The sequence below is a fragment of the Sus scrofa genome, chromosome X, assembly GCF_054392235.1.
Source record: "Sus scrofa isolate SSC_HxYL_T2T_F1_AM1 chromosome X, Sscrofa_HxYL_maternal_Yorkshire_Landrace_v2.0, whole genome shotgun sequence".
NCBI classification, from domain to species: Eukaryota; Metazoa; Chordata; class Mammalia; order Artiodactyla; family Suidae; genus Sus; species Sus scrofa.
In genome coordinates, this window is record NC_139401.1 from 84,274,665 (window position 1) to 84,293,757 (window position 19,093).

Genomic DNA, 19,093 nt, shown 5'->3' on the forward strand with positions numbered 1-19,093 from the left:
GATTCATGAGCTGTCCAATCCAGCTCCAGCTTTTGGAGCTGCCCTGTGGAACCAGATGACCTCCTTCTCCTGGTGAAAATGTATCTTTGAGGTCCAAAGCAATGTATCAAAGCCCACTTGACCATTCCGTGAGTGGAGTCCTAACTGCTTTCCCTAACGATGCCCCTTTTCAGCAGGAAGAAGATAGAGCGGTCGTTACCCCTTTTCCCACAGTTAGAGTCTCCAACTCAAAGGGAGGTAATTAAGGCAGATTTTTAACTCAGGTAGTCAGCGTAGGGATATGGGCTTTGATACATTCTTTGTGGCTATTTATTAACATTTGGAAACTGAGGGTGGCATGGCAACCCCAGCTGCTATAAAGGTTGCAGGTATTTCCCCATGGATCCATCACATCAGAGTGAAGAAGGCTGTATCTGCTGCTGACATGGACACCCGGGAGGCTGTACAGCAACTCAAGAATCTCCTCATGGTCAAGTTCCAGAGACTCCCTTCACCATCGTCAGAGATCCCTAAGCCTTGGCTCTGGCCACCCCTGGAAGCTGATGTACAAAGCGAGTGATTTAAGAAGTAATGAAAAAAGAAGTTGCAAGATCTATTTTTGTCTTCCCACAAAAATAATAAGGGGGAGATGTGCAGACGTTTCTTTGAAAAGCTTCTTTACTTTATCCCATCTTCTTGCCTTACTTTATATCCCATCTTCCTGCTTGGAAAAACAGTCACAGTGCTGGTAAATGACTTAAGCTTTAGAACTGTTATGTGCCTAGAGGTCAGAGTAAGAGCTTAACCTTTTACCATGTAAGTGGCTTTTAAAATAGTAAAAGAACTTATATAATAGTAAACAAACCCTATATCATCCACCCATAGCCACTCCTCACTTGATCTCATCTAAAGAGCACAAAAAAAGCAGTGTGGTTTCTTGAGGCAGGGCTCTTGGTCCCCGAGACCTTGAGTCCCCTGGTTCCCACCTTTACTTAAGATAAATGTCTCTGTGTCTTGTTTTATGTTAACTTTTTCCTTAAGTTCCACAGTACCCGTTCTTCAGCCCCATCCTGCTGAGCTGGCCTCGGCAAGAGGTGCCCAACGTGGCGACCACAAATAATTTGGTCCTAGCTCTTCTTACTTTGGTTCCTATAGCAGTGAGTATTCTCACATTGGCATACAAAACTGGTTTTTCACTGGTTTTTCTTCCTCTCGCAATCCTCAAAAATTAACATTACACCTTTAATAAGATCAGAACTTTTTTTTTTTTTTTTTTACAAATAATCCCCTTTTTCAGGATCTCAAGTCTCTTGGTGTAAAGATATCACATAATATGGAAAGAAATATATGTTCAGTAAAAATGTTCAAGTTCACAGTTGTATGACAATAGCTTCTTGCCAACAAAATGGTGAATAAAAAACACTTAGTTGTGGTTAAAATACTCAGAGTTGAAAACAATGTTTCTTTAAGATGAGTATACATTCAGGCTTTATAATTATCCTTTATCTTCATATTATATTAGGTCCAAAAGTTTATTTGGAGTCAGAAAATGATGGTTACTCTTCCTGCTTCTTAACAGTACTATGGCAAGATATAGAAATTATAATTTCTTAAAAAACATAGCTTTTTTTATTCTACATTAAAGAAAGAAATAAGACACTCAGAGAGTGATACCCACAAGACTTTTCCTTTCAAGCCAAATAAATTACACTAAATACTACAATTAGTAGTAGCTGCCTATAGCACTTTGCTTACAAATATAATGAAACCAGGTCCAGGCTCATGGACATGGTTGTTTAGCATTTTCACTCATATATAAGAAAGCATTAACTATAAATATGTGTTGATCCTGCATGAATTTTTCTCAATTCAATCCAATAAAGGTCATTTCAACTCTATCCAAATGAATAAGAAAAGTGATGTTTTCAGTACAGAATTTAAAAGTCATTCACAAGGATCTCATATCTCAAGCAGAAAAGAAGTCCAAGACCCCAAAAGAAGTAAAGGATGTATAAGAAAGAAAGAACATGGTCAAATGATAAAAAATAGATTGGAAGATAGTTAAAAGATGAGAAGGAAGTTATTTAAAGGGGCCAAAACTGGAGTAGAGAATTTTTTTTTTTTTTTTTTTTTGCCACACCTGGGGCATGGCAGAAGTTCCCAGGTCAGAAATGGAACCTGCATCAGAACAGCAAACCAAGTCGCAGCAGGGACAACACTGGATCCTTAACCAATCTTGAAATAATTGAATTAAACTAGGCCTTGAAGAAGTGTTTATAAAGGCAGAGAGAAGACAGGAAAAATAAATGTAAAAAATGGAAAATGAATAAGTAACAAACGCTAGATGCTATTTCCTTTTTATACCTTTCTGAGGCTGCCTAAGTAGAAACGATTGAATTCAAAAGTGAATATTCTTTCATTCAGAGGCTTCTTCTTTTGTTTTGTTTTATTTGTTTTGCTTTTTGGTTTTTACATCTTTAGTTATTTTTCCAAGTGTAGCAATTGTATAGTACTTACAATTAGAGTAGATGTAATAATTCAGTAATGCAATTACTGAAGAGAGGAAGGGGAAAGATGAGAAGGAGGATTCTTATAAAACATATAGAAAAATTTTCAAAAGGTTCGTCTATGAAATAAATAAAAAGACATTATAAAGTAATTTAAAACATTTTATTCCTATTTCCTTATGATAGTTATTTATATAATTATTATTTTATTTTAACTTCTCTGCAATTCTTCTAAGAACTCAGTTTGTGAAAAAGTCTAATAGAGATATAGCATATTTAATGATTGACCTATATTTTCCATGGCTAGTAAACTATACTAAGAACTTAATCAATTATAAACATACACTGCTTTCAATATGACCGCATCCTTTCTCACTCAGCAGCTATTCTGGGAAGCTGAAATGACTTCTTATCTGGGACCTAAAGATCTCCTTCAGTGTAATAATTTCTCATTATATCTATCAACATAAATTTCACTTAAGTATTTTATAAGTTTTTAAAATAGATGCTCATTTGAAAATGTTTATGGTGGTCTCTTTTATTTTAATATAGACTGTGCTAGTCAACACTGCACTATTAACTGCTATCACAGCACCCAGTTTAGTATCTCTTATATGGATCTTGTCACAATTTGAAATTAATTTCTTCGTTTTGTTTAATTTTTTTTTCTCTAGGATATTCCCCTCTCAGGAATGTAAGAACTATTATGCATAGCAGGCACCGGGTATATCTTGTTCATCATTCTATCCCCAGCACCAAAGTATCTGGCACATAGGGGACCCTCAAAAACTGCATTTTATTGAAGTAAATAGCTAATCCACATATAGTCCTTAAAATATATCTGGATGCCATCATATATCAAATGTCTTAAAAACTGGATAACTTCTTGAAACAATTTATAAAGAAAAATAAATGTGGAGGGGGGGCAGAGAAAGGGGAGAGTTGAGGCAAACACAAAATGCCTAGCAGTCAAATTGAAACAGAGAGCTCACTTAAGTTGATGAATAATGTATCCAAACATTCTAAAGGTCATTTCAATATTATTGGAGCCACAAATAGGTAAATAAATTAACCAAGAGAAATGTCCCCTCATTATTAATGAATGATTTTTAGTCTTTGTAGTAAATCAGTTTCAAGAATGTTTCAGCAGCTAAAGTCTAGTATTAAGACTTACATGTATTATAAAAAGAAATGAGAGAATAATTGGAATCATAAGCAGGATTCTTAACAGTAATAATTCCAGGACTCTTATATCCTTTGAAATTTTGTGGTAGGTTTATCCCTTCTATCTAAATATAAATATTCCAAAAAGGACTGTATTTCTGATGGAAAAGTGTTAGATCTTAGGTGTTGCTCCAAGTCAATGCATAATTATTTTGATTACACTATAAATCAAAAAGTAAGCATTACTGATGACTCTTTATTGAGGAAAATCAAAGTAATTAGAATGTGTATCTTCTCTCCAGATCAGATGAATTAGTTTAAACCTTGGAGTTTCTGCAAGTTTTTATGCTGTCAGATACTAATCTGTCATTTAGGCTCTCTGCACAGAAATTAAATTTAAAGGACATAGTAAGGAATTAAAAATATAAATTTAGTAAAATAATTATGAAAATAGTCATAACCTTTTAAATAAAGGTATTAATATTTCTGTTATGCCACTTCACCCAAAAAGAGGAATATATGGAAAGAAAATTCTATCATGAAAGAAGCTTATCTTTAAGAGTGTGTTTGAAATTGTGGCAAAGGAGAAGTACTAAGGAATTAAAGGCCAAATGGAAAATGTGGGTATTTCACCTTGTAAATCTGATGTTAGCTTAATAAAACTCTTCTAAATGTATCAAAGCATGAACATAATGATTGATTTCAGAACAGAATGGGTGTACAGTTCCTGTTACTTATTATGAGGATTAATATGGATGAACAAGAAGTATACAAGAAGAGTCCCCACAGCTTTCACAGGGATTATCTGAGTACTCAGTGAGCCTACAGCCACAAGACAGGGATTTGGGGATGTGAAATGTTTTAAGAGAAAGAAACTCTATGGCCCTCTCATTGATACATATTAAACAATAATGTATTATTTTACATTTGAACTTTCATGCCAAGAAAAACAAGCAAAAAATTTGACTTAATTATCTGTGTTCAGTTTTGGTTATCTGTGAAGAACCATTCTTCCTGTTATACATTTCTGAGCAGATTGTCCAGAAGGAAAGAAAAAAAGTGCAAGATAGGATGGTCAGTATCTGGAATATGTTTTATTTTGTTTTGACACTCTAAACCAGAAGACTTTAATTATCTTCCCATCGTATATCCCCTCCTAAATCCTTATTATGTAATACTTCACTCCTGCAATCTGCCTGTTCCCACACCCACACATACACACATTGACACAATATATATCCAAGTTTTACTGGTAAATAAATGGACTGCCATTAATCTGTAACTTCATCCTGGTTTGAAAACATAAGCTAGGCTTATAAGCAGTTTCTCTTGGAGATAATTTTATAAAAGTGAATTAGGGAGTTTTCTATGGCTGGGAATAGTTTGAATAGCATTGGCTTTACATGTATTTTCTTAAAGATTATGTAATAGTACTCAAATACAAAATCATCTGTGCCTTTTTTAAATATAGCATATGTGTAATCATTTTCTAATCTGTTCTATGGCAATTGTTCTTCCAATTTTCCATTGAATCAAAATTTGATAATTACTGTTTTACTAAGAATGCACCATTTCCTCTAAATTTTTATGTTGTTGGTAAAACAAGTAAATTGATTCAGCACTTTTGATGTAAGTCTGACAGTATTATTATTAACATTTAATAATGCACATAACATTTAAGTGTGCAATTTCTACTTCTGAGAATCTAGTTAATAGAGATAAGAACAATAAATAAAAGTTTATGAATAAGGATGATTATAATAGCATCAGTGTTGTGACAATAAAATAGGTAAAAGTAGCTTTAATACCCAACAAAAAGAAATGGCTTAACACATTTTTTTGTCATCTAAAAGCATGGATTGGAGTTCCCATGGCTCAGTGCAAACAAATCTGACTAGTATCTATGAGGACGCAGGTTCAATCCCTAGCCTCGCTCAGTGGGTAAAGGATCTGGCATTGCCATGAGCTGTGGAGTAGGTAGCAGATGGGGCTCAGATCTGGTGTTGCTAAGGCTGTGTTATAGGCCAGCAGCTACAGCTCCGATTCGACCCTTAGCCTGGGAACCTCCATATGCCACGGGTGTGGCCCTAAAAAAACAAATAAATAAGTAAAAGCATGGATTAACGGGTACAGAGTTTCAGTTCAGCAAGACGAAAAGAGTTCTGGAGATAGGTAACGATGTTGGTTGCACAACAGTATGATTGTACTTAATGCCACCAAACTGTACACCTAAAAATCATTATCATGGCAAATGTGATGTATATCTTCCCACAATTAAAAAATGAAAATGAAAATAAAGCATAAAGTTTACATTTTTAAAGAGTTATTATTTTATTTCTTGTTCTAGATCAAGTGAAATGACTGTATCTCAGGATTTTTAAGCAAAGAATGTGGTGTGTGTTTGTGTTTTCCCTGTATGAGACATATATTCAGTAAACAAGCCCTAGTAAGGAAATATCTGTCTAAGACTATCTGCCAAGCAGGTGATACCCCCACTCTATTTCAATGCATCATTAGAGAAAATGCCTCTACATCATATATGCTATCTAAAATTCTAAATACACTGGATTTTGAATGCCTAGCAATTGCATACATTTACACTGTAGTATTCTATGGATTTACTTTAAACAGATCTAATTAAAAGAGCAGCATAAGGAGACACCAAAATATATGATACATAAAGTTGTGTTATTTTTATATATGTTTTTAAGACTCAGATTTCTTCATGGCTGAATAAATGACTTTTTAATTCTATAGGGATTTAATCAGAAAAATGAAAAAAGGAAAAAAGTTAAAATTTTTAAAGGAATCTTAATTTCCAACAAAACACCTAGGGTTGTAAATGCATGAATTATAAGTACAGCCTTTGAATAAATATCTAAACTATAGTTTTACAATTTAAAAATAATGCAATTTTGCATTAATATTGAAGAATGATACATTCTGGTTTATTGACAATTTAGCATAAATCCCTTTCCATTACAAACTCTGTTGAAACTTTTCCAGTTTGGGTCATTTTCTCACTTAAGTACATTCCAATGAACACAATTTTAATCTTTCTTCAATAATAAATCTTTTGTGGGTGTGTGTGTGTGTCTGCACTAATGGCATAATGGAGGTCCCTGGCACAGGTAGTGAATCCAAGCTACAACTGTGACATAATGCTTCAGTTGTGGAAACACTGGATCCTTTAACCCACCGTTCCATCCACGATCGAACCTGAACCTCAGCAGTGACTCAAGCCACTGCAGTTGGATTCTTAACCCACTGCACCATGGTGGAAACTCTGAAAATAAATTTAATCAAAGTCCCTTCAGGATTATCATCTGGAGCAAAAGTACTCATGGTGCAAGATAAAATTCTGGGGAATAGAGAAAAAGAATTGCTACTGGCTCCAAAACTTATTGTAGAAATGCCTATTATACCATATTCTTAATGCCAATTTTTTTTGACAGTTTTCCTCTCTTTGTCTAAAAAAATGAGCCAAGTTTTAGGTAATAAAGGTTTTATTTTATAATATTTTGTTCAGCCATCCCAGACTTCATTCAAGAGAGCAGCAAATTTACTTTAATTGTGAAGTCCCAGCAAATTGCACAGCTCAGACTTTTAATTGGAAACACAGGATCAAGTGCCTGTTAAGACAAGGCTGAAAAACATAAATTTCCAACTCTCCTGTTCTTCCACTCATGCTGACACATTACTATCAACTGTAAATAACAATGTGTGGTAGGATACACTTAGAATGCCAGTTATCTGGGATTCTTTCTTCATGCAAAACGTTCCTCAGATTTAGAAAGACTCAGATGTGCTTCAACCAACTGCCTTAGGAATCTGGGTGGGGATTTTTAATGGATTTAATATATAAGATTTACATAGACTATAAGCTTGCTTTTAATATATAATAAAAATGACAGAAAAATGTTCTACATCTGAGTTTTATTCCAGAGACACTTCTTAATGTAAATATTAAAATGACTAAACAAATTATAGATGATAAGGCTTTCCTTTTCCCCATAAACTTTTGCTTCTCAGAGGAAACTCTACTAAAATTCATTCACGTCACAGCAGTTCTAAATTTCTGACTTTTCACCTGATAAAATTATCACTACAGTTTAGAATGTTTATACTGCAATGATCCCCAAATGGCTATTAAGTGTAGAGAGGGATTTCTTTTGAAAATAACTATTTTTAGCAACACAATTCTTTCTATAATCTTAGAGAAAATATGTACAAATGAATTGGAATATGGATATTTAATTGGTTAAATAAAATAGTGATTGATTCAATGATAATATTGTAATTATTCTCTTGGATTTATGTTATTTGAATATAGCATTCTCAGTGAAGTAATAGTTTTAAATGAGAAAAATAAAAGTTCTAGCCCATTATTAATTAGCTTTATGGGGAAAGATGTTTATAAAGGTTATGTTCAAAATACAATATACTAAGCAGATGTTTGCAAGTGTTTCTACATGTTGGTGAATGTGTCATATTTCAAGACCAGTTTTTATTAGTCTATCTCTATAATATTTTGTATTTGCCTTCTCTCACATAGTCTCCATGCCTTAGCTAAGTAAGAACCCTAGGAAGCAAGCACAAGAGCTCAGTGAAGAAAATGACAAAATACTTGAGTAAATAATGAAGGTAAACCATCATCTTTAGTCAACCATACCGTCTAATAGAAATTGTAGAAAATGAAGCAGCACATGAATTTGGTCTATTATTCTAAGAATTTCTCCTTAAGACAACACCCTTTTAGGGTGAAGTACTTGTTTTTTTGTTTTTTTTGCTTTTTTTTTTTTTTTTTTTTGCTGAGCCCGAAACATGTGTAAGTACCCAAGCCGCTACAGTGACAACACTGCAACCTTAACCCACTGCAATACAAAAGAACTCCTATCTTGCATTCCCCCCCCCTTTTTTTTTTCTTTTATGGCCAGGATCTTTTCCAGCCTAACAGTACTGATATATGCTTGTTTGGCTTTTCTTTTGGAAGGGATGGCTTGTGGACAGGGCTGGTTGAGTTGTGTGTTACGGACATTGGCAATATTCCCAAGACAGGGTATATTCCTTTCCAAAACCATCTCCCACAAATTCTAAAGAGAGATCTTGGAGAATTCCCATTGTGGCGCAGCAGAAAAAAATCCGGCTAGGAACCATGAGGTTGCAGGTTCAATCCCTGGCTTCGCTCAGTGGGTTAAGGATCCGGTGTTGACCTGAGCTGTGATGTAGGTCACAGTTGCGGCTTGGATCCTGCGTGGCCGTGCCTGTGGCATAGGCCTGCAGCTGTGGCTCCGACTCCACCCCAGTGGGGGAACTTACATATGGATTCTACCCATAGCCTGGGAACCTCCATAGGCCATGAGTGAGGCCCTAAAAAGCAAAAAAAAAAAAAAAAAAAAAGAAGAAGAGAGAGAGACATCTTGGGCAACCTCTGAGTTGTATCTAATCTTTTAGCATTGTTCCTTGTGATGGTTTAAAGTTGAGAACCCAAGTTGAACTGAGAAATTAATGATGTAAAGTGCCTATATCTTTACATGTTTATTTCACCTGCGAACATTAATTATATATTTGCGTTAATTCTACAGCTTTTATCTCTTTAACTAAGATTTTGTAATTTGTGTTTATGAAGGCAGCACATTTTCAACGTTTTGTGGCACTAAGTAACATTAAAAGCCAGTTTATGGGTCTCCAATCATTAAAACCTTAGTATTACTGAAGCAATGAAAAAAACTCTCCCTACTACCTGGGGATAATGCTACCATTATGTAGAAGTTTAATGGAGTAAGAATAAAGGCCAACCACAGCATAAGCCTGTGTTTTATTTGACCCTATGATAAAACTGGACTTCCAGTCCAGTGCAGCTGTCAGTTTACTTCACAATGGTCTCAGCAAAGTATGCAACCTACATGCTATTTCCTAAGCTGAAATAATTTAGGGAATTGGTTTAAAAAAAAAAAAAGAAAAAGAAAAACAACTTATGAGGGTTCCTTCTGCCTAGATCATCACCATCTTTGATTTTGGGGTCAGCAGACTAAAAGTGATATTTTTAAATAATAAATAAATTTTCAAAAATAAGAAAAGTCTAGAAACCTTTTCAATTATCTTTTTTTCTCTCTCTTTTTCCCCTCCCTCTCTTTGTTTGTTTGTTTGTTTACATCTTGGCACAGAGCAAGCGGGAAGTTACTTAGCAAGGTTCCGGGTTTCCTTGTGCCCCGCCCGCCCTACCACAGCTACAGGCTTTTAGTCCCTGGGTCGGTCTGTCCTGCGGGGAGTAATTCCTGTCCACCCTTAAGCACTCAGCCAGCCTGCCGCGCATCTGCCCTTCTCTCCAGACTCCGCCCCGCATCTGTGCGGAACCGCCTCGCGTCTGAGCTGACCCAGTGCGCGTCTGCCAGTCAGTCCCTCCGGACCCGCCGCGAGTCTCGGGCTGCCGAAATCACCGCGCGTCACTCGGTCCGTACCCAGTGGGCATCTTGGGTATCTGGGCGGTCTCCGGTCCCCCGCGCGTGTGTCTGTTTGTCTGTCTCTCTGTCCGATCCGCCGCCTGCAGCCTGTCTGCCGGCTGCAGCGCACGGAGAGTCCAGTCTGCCCTTTTCGCTGACGCTGAGTGCGTGTAGCGGCCTTAGTGAGCCACGAGCCCGCCAGAGACCTGCTAGGCAGCCGGCGGAGGAATACACGTTCTGCTTCTGCCCTTGTTGATATCATTTTAAGCCCCACATGAGACTGAGGCCTGTATTTAAGCAGAAAACTGGTCGTGAGGCCTCTGTCTGCAAGGCTAGATGTGGGGAGTCAACAGCTGCTTGATGATTCTTACATTTTAACAGGGAAAGGGACATTTATTTCCTACAACTGGTACAACTGGCTTTTGAAACTAATGGGTGGAAATGCTAAGCCCCCTTAGGGAGAAGAGATTCGTTATTGGGGTGCTTTTTTGTCTGATGCGTTTGTTCTGAGCCTGCTGACCAGCTGTTTCTGAACTTCATTTTCTCAGCCTCAACAGTGATTCTGAGTCTGCTTTTAGCTTCCTTCGCCTTGGCTTTTTTTCTGTTTGTGAACAGCTGCTTGGCCCATAGCTTAGGAAAAGCAGCCTTTTTTTTTTTTTTTTTTTTTTTTTTTTTTAACTCTCCTGAGAGAGCCTCCTTCCTGTGCTCAGAGAGATGGGGAGTGGGGAGCCTAATCCTGCTGGCAAGAAAAAGAAGTACCTCAAGGCTGCCCTGTATGTGGGTGACTTGGCCCCAGATGTCACGGAGGACATGTTATATAAAAAGTTCAGGCCTGCTGGCCCTCTGCGCTTCACCCGCATCTGCCGTGACCCGGTGACCCGCAGCCCCTTGGGCTATGGCTATGTTAACTTCCGATTCCCTGCAGATGCTGAGTGGGCCCTGAACACCATGAATTTTGATTTGATTAACGGCAAACCATTCCGCCTAATGTGGTCTCAGCCAGATGACCGCTTAAGAAAGTCTGGAGTCGGAAATATATTCATCAAAAACCTGGACAAATCCATAGACAACAGGGCCCTTTTTTATTTATTTTCCGCATTTGGGAACATTCTCTCTTGCAAAGTCGTGTGCGATGACAACGGCTCCAAGGGTTATGCCTATGTGCACTTTGACAGCCTGGCCGCTGCCAACAGGGCCATCTGGCACATGAACGGAGTGCGGCTCAACAACCGCCAGGTATACGTTGGCAGATTCAAATTTCCGGAAGAGCGGGCAGCTGAAGTTAGAACTAGGGATAGGGCAACTTTCACCAATGTTTTTGTTAAAAACTTTGGCGAGGACATGGATGACGACAAACTGAAGGAAATCTTCAGTGAGTATGGGCCAACCGAGAGTGTTAAGGTAATTAGAGATGCCAGTGGGAAATCAAAAGGCTTTGGATTTGTGAGGTATGAGACACATGAGGCTGCCCAAAAGGCTGTGTTAGACCTACATGGAAAGTCCATTGATGGTAAAGTCTTGTATGTGGGGCGAGCGCAGAAGAAAATTGAACGTCTGGCCGAGTTAAGGCGAAGGTTTGAGCGTCTGAGATTAAAAGAAAAGAGTCGGCCTCCGGGGGTACCTATCTATATTAAGAACCTGGATGAGACCATCGATGATGAAAAACTGAAGGAGCAATTTTCTTCCTTTGGGTCAATTACCCGGGCCAAAGTGATGGTGGAAGTGGGGCAAGGCAAAGGGTTTGGTGTCGTCTGTTTCTCCTCTTTTGAAGAGGCCACCAAAGCAGTAGATGAGATGAATGGTCGTGTAGTGGGCTCCAAGCCCCTGCATGTCACCCTGGGCCAGGCCAGGCGCAGGTGGTGAGACACGAAGAATGCTCAGTTTGTCTCAGCCTTAAGCTGGTGCCTACTTAGTTTGGGCTACTTTGTGATAAGAGCTTATTTTATGCCAATTCACAGGTTTGTTTGGTTTTTTTATTAAGTGAATACTTTCTTTTGAAAAAAAAAGTGAAAGGAACTAGAAAACCTTGTTCATTTTAGTGAAGAACATAATTTCTAATTGTAAAACTGTCACTTTGTACTATTTTCGATATAATATCCTTAGGACTATGTAGAATAAAGTTTATCCTCCCCCCCCTTTTTTTTTTCTAAACCAATCAAGGTGAAGTAATAGAGTATATTTCCTTCCTTATTTCAATAATACTACTAAATTTACTTTCTTCAATGACAATATCCTCAAAATGGTTCTTACTTCTGAATCTACACAGTGAAAACTTCTATCTTACTTTTTAAGAAATCAGTAGAGCAGGGGAAAGTGTATATGATCCAGTAAATATTTGTGTATAATATCACTTTAAATTATTATTTAAAATGAAAATTCTTTTTGAAAGATGTGAGCTTGCTTTCTTCCTTTTATTTATTTATATATTATTTCTTTCTTTAATATATTGTGGGCATACCATAGACTTGATAGTGGCTTTGACCAAGTGTTGAGAGTTTTCTTTATTAATTTCATGCCCAGAGAAATAAGCATATTGGTGTTTCCTCAGTGAGTACCTTAGAAAATGAACACTTTAGGCATTGGTTAGTTAGATTCCAAGTTTCATTAAAAACCTTTCCTGAGAGGTTTGATATTTGAAGACAGTCTAACGAGAAGTCTTAAGACAGTCTAAGGAGAAGTCTTATCTCTCATTTTGCTAAGCTCCTTAGTAGCTATACTTGTATCGCGTTTAACAAGAATGGTGAATAACAGCACTGAATTGCTTTTGTTTATAGATAACTTCAGTATTACCTTCAGCCTTTGTTAAGTGTCAATAAGGGTCAATATAAAAGGAAAATAATCCATGTAATTATGTTGAAAACTACTTTTGAAGTACATCTTCTATTAAACTTGTCATTATATATTGTAAATTGTTGAATATATCCATGAGATAATATTCACAGTTGTTTCAAAATTAAAGAAAAGCTTGCCTCTCTTGATTAAATCACATACCTGCATCTATCATATGAGAGCTATTAATCCATTATGGTTCTTTTTTGTCCAACTGCTTGGAATTTGTGACAAAATGTTCTATATTGCAGTTGTGTTATTTATCCTGTAATTTGTACATTACAGATTTTCCGTATTCCACTTCCCCCTTCTCCACACCCACCTACCTTCCATCCATATTACATTTACTTTTATGTTTTCTTTGGGTTGCTTTTCTTTTTATATATATGCCATTCAAATCCATTTTGGAATTAGAGAAATAAATGCCCACTTTATGTAAAATTTAAATAATTATTTTTTAAAAAATAGGATTCACTCATACCACAGATACAAGCATAAGAAAACGTTTTGCCTCTATCTCAGTGTTTATTATTTTATATAGAAATCTTTGGTTTCATACATAATACAATATAAATATACAATTTTGTTAACACTTTTATTGGCTACTTGCCCATAAAATGATGAGAATAAATCATCCCTATGTATTGTTTATCTACAAATTGCTTGTATATTCATTATCAAATATTTCAGATGCTTTTATTGATTATAAACATAATACATACTCCTTGTAAAAAAAAGTACACAATGCAGAAATTTATAAAGAAGGAAGTAAAATTCCCAGAGTTCAGAAATAACCACTATTAATTTTTTAATTGTGTGCATTAGTATTTTAAGTGCGTACATATCCTTCCATGCTTTTTTTCCCATGTATACACACACTGTTTTACAGACAAAAAGAAACATACTATATGTACTGTTAATATTTTTTATTTTAAACTAAAACATAATAATCTTTTCATGTCAATAAATACCAATCTGTACCATAAACTAGTGACTGCATAGTATTCCATTGTGTGGATGTACTATCACTTATCTAAGTAGTTCATTATTGAATGAGATTTATATGTTTTTCAATGTTTTCTACATTCGTAAACAATGCTGTGATGAACATCCTTGCTTAAAACAGTATGAGTTATATAAGCTTAATAAAAAATATCTATGGCATGTAAAAGCTTAAATCTACTAGAAAAATAAAAATACACATCACACTGATATCTATGTATCAAAAGTTTAAAAAGTGTTAAAGGTATATTCTTCACTTAAACTGAGAAAACTAATGGGATTTAATCTTTCACATTTTTTGAGACTACTTGCTTTACATCATTGTGATCATTAAAATATATGAAAACGAAGCAGCATCAAATAAAATTTAAAACACACTGGTAATTATTTACTCATATGTACTCTATTCCTTTTACCCCTTTGCCAGTTTTCATTTAAATTTATAAACCTGAACTGTCAGTGTTAAGATATTTACAAATGCTTTGATTCAGGATCAATCACGGAAGATTCTAGAAAGTAAAAATCTTCAAGTATAAGCATTTAATACTTTTGGGGAAATTATTTAAGTAGTTGAATTATTACAGTTTTCCAAAAGTTAGTGTAAAGAAAAAGAGTAATTAAAATTTAGCCAAATATACATAAAACATACATGTTAGGACTCTGCAAGTCAGTCAAAAGAACTCTGTAAATTCAGGCAGTAAAAAGCAGGGGGAGTATAAAGGAAAGGTAATTTCTGTTTAAACACAAACACCTGGGTAGTTTTTCAATCTTGTACTTTTCATTTTTAGCTACATTGAATACACTTCTAGTAATTAAACTTCCAAGGGGAAGCACTGAACAGCTTAAATCAGTGACAAAGCATAGATTATTGTTCTTTTTCTAGCACAAGATAATTAGTCAAATTATAAAACTATGCTATTAATGATCAACCTAATAGTGGACTCTTAATACAAGGTTTTGCTTTTTTTTTTTTCTCCTTCTTCTTTTAGATTTTCTTTTTTCTTTTGGCATTTTTAGGGCCACACCCTGGGCATATGGAGGTTCCCAGGCTAGGGGTTGAATCAGAGCTGCTGTTGCCCTCCTATACCACAGTTCATGGCAACCCTGGATACTTAACCCTCTGAACGAGGCCAGGGATCGAACCTGCGTCCTCATTGAGGCTAGTCAGATTTGTTTCTGCTGAGCCACAATGGGAACTCCTTTCTTTTAGCTTTTCAAAACAGTCACATGTACAAAGTTCAAATATGCCCAGGAAGAAGAAAATTAAGAACATATTTTGTGATTGCAAAACATCATAGTAAAGGTTAATTGGAGGAGGAGTTTCTGTATGGGACATTTCAAGCATACTGGTCCTTTTCTGGTTGGATCTATGGTTAGGGGAAAAATAAGATGTTACATGTGTAAGTGACATTTATAACCCAGTGAAAAAAAGAAAGAATAATGATTTCTTTAAGGGAATATTTAGGAATGGTGTGAAAACTATCTTACCTATTAATAAATGGCCTAATTTAAGGGAATAGTTAGAAATGTATCAATAAGTGAATAAATATAGATGACACAGCTGTTCCCAGCACCTATGACAATACTTGGAATATAGTTACCATTCCATGATTATTTGTTGAATGAATGAGTTCATAATCTATGGATTATACCCCTCCATTTCTTTGCTTTCCAATTATCCTCTTAGTATTTGACAAGAGATATGCATTATTACAGAATAAGCCATTTTTATTAAACTCATCCTACAAAGAAATAATTATGAACTGATTGGTTCTTACATAGTTTCTTCTAACATAGTGTTACTGGTAACAGACTGCTTATACCAAGATGTTAGCAATGTTTTCACACTTATGCTTTCTTTTTTCATTAATGTTGAACACTTGATAGGTGAGCCTGCCTTAGATAGAGCTTCTAGTAATTGGTGTAATTTAAATAAAAGTTTATTTGTAGAGTAACACTTTTTAAATAAATTAATGGATTGGTGCTTCAAAACCAAGACTATTACACAAGATTTTGCTCCTACATTGAACCAAGCAATGACAGTAATCCCTGAGACACTACTGCTTGTGCATGTGAAATGAAGTAATTCTTACATGGTTCAAGGGTGGTATTTACTTCCTATGAGTGTAACCTAACAAATGGTTTCTTGGAGCCTTAAGAGAGTTAATGCATCCCACTTGGCTCCAGTAGTTAGAAATAATCTAGCTACCACTGGAAATCTGAGAAGAGAAAAGCTTAACACAACATACAAACAGGTTACAATTCTCACAAAACTTTAAAAAAAACAGCTCCAAGTATTTTCACCCTTGAAAGTAAAAGTCAATTTTAAAAGAGCTCCCATTTGGCACACACACAAACACAAACGTTCTCATTAAATTCCTCATCAAAATTTGAGGCCTTCATAGTTTAGCTTATTTAATTTAAAAAATATTTAGTGCTTTAGACAGACTTCAAGAGAAGGGATGAGTGCGAATATTCTGTGGCATGAGTCAATCATCAGAGTAAATTAGTTCTTTGTTTTGGAACTAATAGTAAGTAAAACACAAGATGATGGGAGTTTTTTGTTGTAAAAATAAACCCTTTTATGAGGTAGAATAAATAACTTTATATCCTTTTGAGATGATTTGAAACTTCCAAAAGGGTAAATTATGCTTCTGAAAAATCAATGATTTTTAAATCAATATTTAGGGGCTTTTAAAAGGTAATTTTAAACTAATTTACACAGAATGGCAAAGGACTCTTCAAGTTACCTCTCAGGATTTGGGATAGACAAAATCTCTGCAAAGAATAAACAAAGAGGAATTTGCAAGCTTTTCTTTTTCAACGTTTCGGGAAGCTCAGCCTATATCCTTAATTCATTCCATTGCACACACACAAAAAAATTATATGTCAATGTTGCTAAATTAAGGAGTAAATACTTCACTTTTTGGTGTTGCAGGGCAGCTTTATTACATCATAGCAGGGATAGTAACAAAGCAATGCAAGTCAAGATGAAGAATGTGTGTTTCCCTGTTCATTGAAGAATTTTTAAAAAGGGAGATTTGCGAATTAACTCAAAAATATTTAAAAGAAGGAATATAGAGAAATAAAGAGTAATTTAAAAATTATAAATCTAAATGAATCCTGTCAAGATAATGAAGTTCTACCTAGTTTTATATCTCCTTCACAGTAAAGCATCATGATTTACTTTCATTCACTATGTATGACTATTCGTAACACTGATTTGACAACTATAGTAAAACTAAGACTTGGGAATCTTTCATTTGTAAGTGAATTTCTCTTTTTATGTTTTTGTATTATCTTTTTATAAGTGAATTTCTCATCTTTTTTTTTTTTTTTTTACTTTCCATAATACATTGTTTTTTTTCCTACTGTACAGCATAGTGATCCAGTTACACATACAGGTATACATTCTTTTTTCTCATGCTCCATTATAAGTGACTAGACATAGTTCTCAGTGCTACCCAGCAGGATCTCATTGCTAATCCATTCCAAAGGCAATAGTCTGCAGCTATTAACCCCAAGCTCTCAATGCACCCTACAACCTCCCCCTCCTGCTCCCCCTTGGCAACCACAAGTCTCTTCTCCAAGTCCATGGTTTTCTTTTCTGTGGAAAGGTTCATTTGTGTCATATATTAGATTCCAGATATGTGATATCATATGGTATTTGACTTTCTCTTTCTGACTTACTTCACTCAGTATGAGAGTTTCTAGTTCCATCCATGTTGCTTCAATAGGCATTATTTTGTGCTTTTTTATGGCTGAGTAGTATGCCATTGTATGTATATACCACGTCGTCCTAATCCAATCATCTGTCGCTAGACATTTGGGTGGTTTCCACGTCTTGGCTAATGTGAATAGTGCTGCGATGAACATGCAGGTGCCTGTGTTTTTCAAGGAAAGATTTGTCTGGATATATGCCCAAGAATGGGATTGCTGGGTCATATGGTAGATCTATGTATAGTTTCCTAAGGTACCTCCCTACTGACCTCCATAGTGGCTGTACCAGCTTACATTCTCACCAAGCATGAAGGAGGGTTCCCTTTTCTCCACCCCCCCTCCAGCACTTGTTATTTGTGGACTTGTTGATGATGGCCATTCTGACTGGTGTGAGGTGGTATCTTGTGGTTGTTTTGATTTGCATTTCTCAAATAATGAGAGATGTTAAGCATGTTTTCATGTGCTTATTGGCCATCTGTACATCTTCCTTGGAAAAATGTCTATTCAGGTCTTTTGCCCATTTTTCCATTGGGTTGCTGGCTTTTTTGATGTTGCTTGTGTAAGTTCTTCCTATATATTAGAGATTAAGCCCTTGTCAGTTGCATCATTTGAAACTATTTTCTCCCATTCTGTAAGTTGTCTTTTTGTTTGCTTTTTGGTTTCCTTTGCTGTGCAGAAGCTTGTCAGTTTGATGAGGTCCCATTGGTTTAGTTTTGCTTTTATTTCTGTTGCTTTGGGAGACGGACCTGAGAAGACAGTTGTAAGGTTGATGTCAGAGAATGTTTTGCCTATGTTCTCTTCTAGGAGTTTGATGGTGTCTTGTCTTCTATTTAGGTCTTTCAGCCATTTTGAGTTTGTTTTGGTGCATGGTGTGAGGGTGTGTTCTAGTTTCATTGATATGCATGTGGCTGTCCAGGTTTCCCAGCAGTACTTGCTGAAAGACTGTGTTTTTCCCATTTTATGTTCTTGCCCCCTTTGTCAAGGAGTAATTGACAGTAAGTGTCTGGCTTTATCTCTGGGATGTCTATTCCATTCCATTAGTCTGTATGTCTGTTTTGGTACCACACTGTCTTGATGACTGTGGCTTTGTAGTAGTTCCTGAAGTCTGGGAGAGTTATGGCTTCTGCTTGGTTTTTGTTCCTCAGGCTTGCTTTGGCAATTTTGGGTCTTTTGTGGTTCCATATAAATTTTTGGATTGTTTGTTCTTGTTCTGTGAAAAATGTCATGGGTAATTTGATAGATATTGCATTGGATCTGTAGATTGCTTTGGGTAGAATGGCCATTTTTACAATGTTATTTTTTCCAACACAGGAGAATGTGATAGCTTTCCATTTCTTTACATCTTCTTTAATTTCCCTGATTAATTAATGTTTTATAGTTCTCAGCGTATAGGTCCTTTACCTCCTTGGTCAGGTTTGTTCCCAGGTATTTGATTTCTTGGAGTGCAAT

General features: G+C 35.9%; 1 protein-coding gene across 1 annotated transcript; it reads left to right on the forward strand.

The window, feature by feature from the left end:
- Window positions 1-10,029: 10,029 nt before the first annotated feature.
- PABPC5 (poly(A) binding protein cytoplasmic 5) lies at window positions 10,030-14,308 on the forward strand. The gene is made up of 2 exons (XM_005674568.4): window positions 10,030-10,103; window positions 10,642-14,308. Exon 2 carries the CDS (start codon window positions 10,808-10,810, stop codon window positions 11,954-11,956), a length of 1,149 nt encoding a protein of 382 aa, XP_005674625.2. The 5' UTR covers window positions 10,030-10,103; window positions 10,642-10,807; the 3' UTR covers window positions 11,957-14,308.
- The last annotated feature ends 4,785 nt before the right edge of the window (window positions 14,309-19,093 follow it).